This window comes from Branchiostoma belcheri, unplaced genomic scaffold (genome assembly GCF_001625305.1).
Source record: "Branchiostoma belcheri isolate BF01 breed outbred unplaced genomic scaffold, Haploidv18h27 scaffold16, whole genome shotgun sequence".
Lineage (NCBI taxonomy): Eukaryota > Metazoa > Chordata > Leptocardii > Amphioxiformes > Branchiostomatidae > Branchiostoma > Branchiostoma belcheri.
Window position 1 is genome coordinate 2,721,460 of NW_017803046.1, and position 8,767 is coordinate 2,730,226.

Sequence of the window (8,767 nt, forward strand, 5' to 3'; positions counted from 1 at the left end):
CACTAGAGATCGAGATTGTTGCTGGGCTGGGGGTAATGTTATCATTGTCACCATTTAATGTCCCTGGGGGAATCAAGTGACATCTGATCTATACAAAACTCATTTTCCCATTTACCCAGTGGCATTCAAATGCTAATCTGTTCCTGCAGTGTGTGTTTTGTAACCTACAAAGTACCACCTAAAACATACAATCAATTTATGTGTAACTTTAGCTAAAAATCACCGAAAACAAACGTTAACGTTACCGACGTTACCTCTGCTCCAGCTGGCTGTTAGTGCTTTAACTTCCCGCCAAAAGGGGCGTGTCGTATGACGTCATTAAAATGACATTTTATGGTGCTCCAAACGACTTCTTCGCCAACGTCAGAGTTTCACTGCTTTTGAAAAAGAACGAACAGCAAATTCTGAGCAAAACTTGTTCAACAGTAAGACTACAGAGCTTCCTGATGAAGAGGAGAAAAAGATACGCTGTCAACATTGACAAAGTTATCTTGTCTGAATATATTCCGAACCTACTATTAATCATTATTCTTATAGGGGGATTTCAAATATTACCACAATATCTTATAAAATGCAGAGCAATCTTACGCACGATATATATTATATAAATTATCTTTTGAATATATTGAGTTCCAGTAAATTCCTCCTTATCAATTTTTATGTACGCAGGATAGATTTCAAAAGCTCTCCTGGGAATAAACACAGCTGCCCCCCCTCCAGTATTGTCATTGAGCTCGTCCAAATAGTCAAAACATTCAAAATGGCGGCCGAACAGGGAGGTCTTCCAGCGCTTTCTTCTTCAGAGTCTTTACTTTACTTCTTCGTGGACGTTCCATGGGTAAGACTCCCTTTGTTTAATCCTTGATGCTTCAAAGAACCTATGTATCGCTTTGGGTGATGTACGTAGTGTCGAGAACTTGCAGAAAAGACGATAAAATACGTGTCCCCTTTTCGACCTTCACCTAAATCCTGCAAATTATGCATGAAAAATACGTGATTCTTCTAAAATGAGGTCATCATAGTAAAGGATGTGACCAGATTTACCACGCTAGAATTTGTACTGTTTGCAATTACAGCTGAAGAAACAAGTTTTGCTTTTAAAGCACATATATACTAGATAGCAAGGGTACCGAAGTAACGGGTTCCTCACTGGCCGCCCAGTGCCGAACTCACGGGGAAAGTGGCGTCGACACTCGGGGCCCTGTTCGGAAGAAAGCTCCGCACTGGAATTCTGGTGCAGAAACGGCTTTGTTCCAGTGCTGAAACACCGTCAGGACTGGAATTCCAGAGCTGAATCTTGACTCGGCACTCGTTTTCTGGTGCTAACTTCCACTCAGCACTCGTTTGCCAGAGCTCGGAGGCCGTTCACCACTGGATAGCGAGCGCTTATTCCACTCGGCACTCGCTACCAGTGCTCGGAGGCCGTTCACCACTGGATAGCAAGTGCTGAAGTCCCTAAGTAACGGGTTCCTCACTGGATCGTTCCAGTGCTCGGTGACTCTTGGCGCTGGGAGCCGAGTTCTCAAACCATTTCGGCACTGGGCCTCTGGTGCTTACGTCGGCCGCGCGGCGTACAGTACAGTATCGTAGGCCAAGTCTACGTCTGTAAAAATGTGAGGATCTGAGCCTTGCAGTATTGTCCTGCCGACCACCTTGTCGCCCCGATTATAATTTGCTTCCCGGGCGGTACGATCTCGAAAATATAAGTGTTAGAGTTCAAAGGCGGCATCTCGATACCATTTCTAAAGACAAGGTTTGATTTGCCGATTTAGAGTTTCCAGTACTGAAGCCGCCGACACTGGGCACCAAGTGTTGACGTAACTTCGGCACTGGAGATCTAGGACGGAAGCCGCCTCACCTCTGTATACCGAGTGCTGAGAAAGGGGCCCGTTACTTCGGTACTTTTGCTACTAGATACAATAATAGCGGGTATACGTAGTGACGAAAAAGGCTCGATCGATACCATATGTGACTGATACGGTGATACTGATATACTGGATATACATTTGTACATGACACATGTGACATTTCCCTTGTATGTGTACTGTAGGATCCCCTATAGCCCCTTGCCTTTGAGGTTAAAACTAGACTGGATGGATAAATGCTATGTGTGCAAAAATATGGCAGAGATTGTGTCACAAAGGATTGAGAAAAACAATAAAAACAACAACATTCTTCTAATATTTTTCCCTCAGACGATCATCATCCTTGTAAGCCTGGTGGTTTGTGGGATTGTTACCGGGTTGTTCATGTGTCTGAAGAAGGTCAAGACAAAAGGTAAGGATTCCTGCAGTTCCTTCTTGGCTGAGGACGTCTCTTCTCTACGCTATTGTGTTCGTTAGTGTTTATGAAACCATCATAATTTCATAGACACTAACAAACCTATAATTCTAGTCTCTAACAGACTCTGTGTGTTACTGGTAGAATACTATAGTATAAATTGGCCAGAGTTACATGTAGCTGGCCACATAAATTACAATTTGCAACTCATGCTCAGCTGTTTATGGAGTCGATCCATGTTCTTTGATGTCCACTAATTACTATCTAATAGGTGCAAAGTGGTGATGTAAGCATTTTACTGCTTAGCCAGCCGACCATGACAGGACTGTACTAGTCCCCACTGGGCATTAGAGATTACTCTCCAAGCAGAGGTTAGTGGGGGAAGGCTGACACCTTTCTATTGTATGCCCAACCATGGTTGTAGCAGTTGTGGAGAGTAGCCACACAAAATGAGGCATAGGTGATAAAAAGGTCAAAATCTTCCCCACCAAACCTCTGCTTGGACAGTAATCACAGATCACTAGAAATCTGTGCATTTGGATCCACGCATTTTTGGCTTTTCATGACATTCATTATTTAGTGACTTGGTGTTTCAACACGAAATGTTGACAGAAATGATTTTGATTTACTGTAAGTGGCAGGAGCAGGCTGACGTCATTTGGCTGTTGCCCAGCATTCAAGTTACAGACTGACTTCTATTAACATGTTTTTTCTTTATTTGCAGTCATTGGCCACCCTCCCCCAGTGAAATACCGCTTCCGTAAAAGGGATAAGATCATGTTTTATGGTAGAAAAGTCATGCGGAAGGTGAGTGATCCTCAGTCACATGAGCTCCATTTTTTTAACCATATGCCAAAATTCCTGTTTGATAAGTGACCAACTTCTTTCCATATCAGTACTAGAGTCTGAATTTGTGTATTTGCATATAGTACATAATTTTCTGAAAATGAAAAGCCACTAATTTTGAGCATACAATCTATGATAGCTTGGTTTTGCATTCTTTCAATGATTTGTTTTCTTTATTTTATTTTGTTCCATTGCATTTCACAAATTTTCACATCCCTTGTACTAACAGATTTTCCCTCATCCCTACCATCAGCTTTCCACATGGCGCACTCCACAAGAAACCGTATTCTCCTTCTTTCCTTTTCTTTTTCACTTCTTTATTTGTCATGACATGATAGCATATTAGTGTAGCCGTAGTACCTATACCTATCATTTACCAGATTTACATGACATATTTCCATTTTCCCTGCCCTATTTCCATCCTGAAGATCCGATTTATGGAACGTCTTCCCCTACAGACACAGGAAACTGACGACCCCAGTGCTGTAATCCAGCTTCCCTTCATTTGCCTGAGTTTTTGTTTGAACTTGACTGAAGATTGTATAATGCACCCACCCTTAGTTGTATTTTGTAAAGTCTGCAAGGCTCAAATTAAATCAAGTGGTTGTCGTGGACTATCTGATATATTGACATTTCAACTGGTTGATATTTGTAGGATGTCAAAATAGTATATCCTGTATTATTGTCCATCAAAGCAAATAACAATGAATAAAAAGGACACATAAAAGGATAGGACAATCTAGACGCATACTTTTTTGTCTGGTTTTTGTTGTCTGAAATATGTTTCAGCCTAAAGTTAGTAGGACAACCAATCTTGAACCTAATTTGAGTCCAATATACATGTATGAGTAAATGAGACCTAAGCTTGTTGTGTTCCTCACTCACCTGCACATTTTGAATGCCCCAAAGTAGTTGTCTTTACCATGTTTGCAATTATCAAATTTTAATTTAATATGTATACTGCTAGAATTATTACATGAGTGGGTTGTATAGTAGCATCTAACACCTAGTAGTAGATTCCCTACATCATAATAAGATCATAAATTTTGTTTTGTTACTACTGTAATAAACTGTAAATATATCGGACATGATGGTAGATTAATTCTATTTTATGATTATAGGTCATGATTTTTCGTGAAACAAGAAAATGTGCCTAAATCCATTGGTACATGTACATGTACATGTACAAATGGTGTACACCATTAGGGCAATACTGTTACAATGCATGGAATTGCTGCCACTAATATAACAGTCACCCACACAGATCACAAACTAGTTCTCCGAAGCAACACTATTAGTATGAATAGTATCATATTTAAATAGAATGACACTGGCTGTATTGCTATGCATGATAGTCACAGAAAAAGGTTCAATACTCAGGTGTAATCTTTACTGACATGATGTTGATGTGGGCATCATTCCATGCATCCACACATTTTAGATTGCAAACTGTCAACTTTCCTGCTGCCACTTTGTGGATGATTGTCAGATTTTCATTGATACAGTCTTTTTCTTACTTACGAGGTTGTATAGAGGGTACTACTAGAATAAGTTAGTGACTGCCTAACTTGTAGTTCATTGTTTTCCATGTTTTTTTTACAGGTGAAGTCCAGTGTGAGTAACACCGTCGTGGTCCAAGGGTCCTCTTCACGGACAAGGATAAAGAAGCGACAGAAGTTTGTCCAGCTTGTCAAGAAGTAAGATGTTTGCTTCCTAGAAATAGATTGTCAATTTTATGACCATTTACATACCACCCAAGCAGCTTTTGTGGCCTTAACTGGGGTAACTGGGAAGAATTGGTATCATTCTTGTTTGGTGAGCCCCATATTTACATGTAGGGCACATAAACTGTAAGGCATTGACTCTGTTGTATTGTGTTGTATTATGTAATAAAGGTGAGTGTGAGTTATGTACCCCACAATGTCCATTCTACAGGATCCTGCGTCTGCGTAAGGAGGGGTCCAAACCAGGTGTTCAGCTGAAGGAACCTCCGCCTGCCCTGCTGGAGGCAGATCTGACAGAGAGTGGGGAGAGCCACCTGCCTCCAGAGGTCATGTACATGCTCAACTCTGTCAGGTCAGTTCTACATCTGTTTATTTGTTTGTTTGATAAAAGTCTTGATGTCGCCAATCCACTGACAATTCATAGCACAATAAAAGAAATATTGCAGTTCAGAAATTATAACAAGCTTTTAAGGGGGCCAGCCTATACAACAAAACATTCTAAATTGCACATATAAATATAGAACATTTACTGTATTTCACCGTAACATTACCTCCATTATCAAGGGTGCTGATGAGCTTGATCTGTATGTAAGATAACGTTATCCACACATGTATTTAGCTTTGTTAGATCTTTAGTTGTAGAAGACCATACAAAAGTCTCTGTACTTTTTTTTGTTGTGTCAATAAAGAATCACATCTGATGTTTGTGATTGGCAAAAGTATGATTTTTCATTATGTACACGGCATTGGAATGAAGTGTGCATGTTGTTGTTCCCAGGGTGTTTGGTCACTTTGAGAAGCCCATGTTTCTGGAGTTGTGTCGCCACATGGAGACTATCAGTATCAATGAGGGGGACATGCTCTTCAAAGTCGGACAGGTAACTTTTGTTGTGCAATGTATCATTCTGACACGAGTGATTTCCTCAAGTCAAAAAGGTGTCATTGTTTTTATTCATGATATGGGAAAAGATTTGATGCTATGTTGCCTATATTCTGTCTAAACAGCCAGATGACAGCATCTTTGTGGTGGTACAAGGCAAGCTGACTGTTTACATCACAGAAAAGGTGAGAACTTAACGATAGACATTTGTGTACCAAAATTTTGTTTTCAGTCCTATACTGATATTACCTGTACTTCGCAATATGTGCTATTAGTACTGGTAGCTTTCTTTCAAATCTACATTACACTACAATACAACTAATCTATACTTAGTTACAGGGAAATGTAGAGGAGTTTATAGCAACAAATATATGTAGATATTAACATGTAAATAGAGCTTTAAGTTACAGTTTTCAACATGGCAAACAAATGCAAGCGCTTTAGCCTCTGCTCAATGGCTCCACCTTGCAGGATGGCACAGAAATGCAGATGAAGGAGGTGCTTGCAGGAGACAGTGTGCACAGTCTGCTCAGCATTCTTGATGTCATCACAGTAAGTAACATTACCATTATGAATAGCAAAATACATCATACACATTATGAAATTTTACAAAAAAAAGTACCTTTACTAGATCTTGTCTGTTTTTAGATATTGAAATATAAAGACAGAATAGGATGTGTAGAGTTGATGTTTAAGTGACAATGTTTTTTCTGACACCCATAGGGCTACCCAGCACCATACAAAACTGTGTCATGCAGAGCAATGGAAAAGAGTACCATTCTCAGGTCAGTGACAAGGAGATGAAAGTATTAAGGCTGAAATATGTCATTTTACATTCTTGTAAAAAAACCCTTCATACCCAGTCTAACAACAGTGTATTTTCTTGACTCCTCAGGCTACCAGCTAATGCATTACAAACTGTTTTCAAGAAGTACCCAGAATCTCTGGTCAGAGTGGTGCAGGTATGGCCCTTGATTTGAACTTCTCAGCTCTTCCAAGTTGTTTTTTTAGTCCTTCCAAATGTGATAATTGTGTTATTGCAAGCTAGACAATCCTTTTTTTAGAATGTCAAAATTGACTTGACTCTAATGTTCATCAACTTAGTAAAAGTACTATACTTGTGTTACAATGTATATTGAAGAGACTATAATGGTCATTGTTACACTTACTGTATATCTAGAATTTGTAACTAAGTATTATTAAAGTCTTTGTTATGCCAATGCTTACCAGTCTGTTGTTGAATATTTTGTTTCTGCTGTTTGTATGATGTGTTGTTGTTAGATCATCATGGTGCGATTGCAGCGGGTAACTTTCATGGCTCTTCACAACTACCTGGGTCTCACCACACAACTTATGAACAAGGTATCCATGATGCTCACTGTACTTAGGCAAAGCGTTTAGAAATATTTTAACTGATTGCTTCCCCCAAATGTCATCCAGGTGATAATGCTTCGTCTGCAGCGAGTGTCTTTCATGGCCTTGTACAACTACCTAGGCCTGAGTTCTGAGCTAGTCCGTAAGATAGATAGGAGGTACAGCCAGACACAGGTGACAGCAGTGACATGATTCACAGAACATGTTTGAGGGTTTGAGGTTTAGTGCACAGAAACATGTTTTGGTATTAAGGTTGTCAGTCTAACCATACATAAAACCAGACTTAAAACTTTGTCAGTTGTGTGTTGCAAATCTTGTTGAAACTGTTCTGCACTGTTCAAAACCCTGACTAAATGATGGTTACCTAACAGTTCTTATTTTTGGAAAATAGGGTTCTTATAATACAACTTAACTTTTCCTGGACATTTTGGGTAACTCCTCAGCTGTGTTCCTTGGGGCCTGAGTTGGCTCTGACAACTTGTCTCTGTTCATAACTGGAGTTTATTGTCTTCGTCAGAAGGACTATGAAATTGTCTCGCCGGAGTGTGGGGAACTGCAGATTTTGCGATATAACTCTGGAAGGCATGATTCGACGTCCATGATTTTTGTCAGGCAGATTACCGCTGTTAAGGCCGAAGTCAAGTACAAGTTTTGGCTTCGTGGGGGGTCCGTGCGTCACGTTAGTGCACCTTTTGTGTTTGTGGCTTGTTAGCAAGATAACTCAAGTATTTGTAAAATGTTGATTATAATTCTTGGTGTGGTGCTTACTATTGTCGGGACCAAGGTTAAGTTCGTTACTGAGCTTCGTGGGGGGTTTCGTTGTGACTACAGGGGGCATTTTGTTAATTTTTCTTGTGAGCAGGATAACTTTTGTATGTGTGGATGGAAGTTAATGAAATTTGATAGGTATATTACTGTCGTGGTCTCCAAGATTGAGTTCAAAGATGAGAGTCGTGGAGGTCGTTATGTCCCCGTAATAGGACCTTTTGTGTTTAGAAATCCCCCACCTACATCTGCTTGGAGACAGCCGACAGCTGGATATAGCGGGGAACCCCATAATGGGATGGGATCAAATGACGTTACATTGAGGGATTGTACTATAACTTCAGCAGGGGGAGGATAGGTTGGACATATGTCAGGTTATTTTCTACGGCCACACCAAGTAATTGCTATGGATGACGTCCACTGGAGACCTTAAATCTAATTACCTTAAATTTAAGGCAAGCGCGCAATAAAAACACGAAGGGCCGAAAAACGAGATGCCTAGATTTGGAATATACTAACTGCAGAAGTACAAATGTTAGGACACAAAGAACACAAGAAACAAGTCTTCTATTTGTCATAAAGACAAATTAACAAAACAGCAGTAGTCACCCTGTTCTGATTCTTTCCTTTATAACATCTTCTCTTATTATATTTTGCGGCGCTGTCGTGACACTTTCAACACAGTAAGAATTTCTTGAACGTTGTTTTTCCAGTAAGGCCACACCAAGTAAATTTTATGGATGACGTCCTTTGGAGACCCTAAATCTAATGCGAGAGGGCGAAAAAAAACAAGAAGGACCCTAAAAACAAGATGCCTAGATAAGAAATATTGCACTGCTGACAGGACCGTCCTGTCTGTTAATAGTTCCAAAAACGGCACTGTTTTGGAACTATTGAC

General features: G+C 40.0%; 1 protein-coding gene across 1 annotated transcript in view; it reads left to right on the forward strand.

The window, feature by feature from the left end:
- Positions 1–760: 760 nt before the first annotated feature.
- LOC109466107 (patatin-like phospholipase domain-containing protein 7) overlaps positions 761–8,767 on the forward strand; it is a 28,185-nt gene continuing 20,178 nt past the window's right edge. Inside the window, exons 1-13 of the mRNA XM_019763735.1 lie at positions 761–838; positions 2,196–2,277; positions 3,005–3,087; positions 3,380–3,409; positions 3,585–3,611; positions 4,729–4,823; positions 5,062–5,202; positions 5,629–5,728; positions 5,856–5,915; positions 6,202–6,282; positions 6,454–6,515; positions 6,626–6,692; positions 7,012–7,092. Coding sequence (XP_019619294.1) covers positions 761–838; positions 2,196–2,277; positions 3,005–3,087; positions 3,380–3,409; positions 3,585–3,611; positions 4,729–4,823; positions 5,062–5,202; positions 5,629–5,728; positions 5,856–5,915; positions 6,202–6,282; positions 6,454–6,515; positions 6,626–6,692; positions 7,012–7,092 — 987 coding nt within the window. The remainder of the gene's footprint in view (positions 839–2,195; positions 2,278–3,004; positions 3,088–3,379; positions 3,410–3,584; positions 3,612–4,728; positions 4,824–5,061; positions 5,203–5,628; positions 5,729–5,855; positions 5,916–6,201; positions 6,283–6,453; positions 6,516–6,625; positions 6,693–7,011; positions 7,093–8,767) is intronic.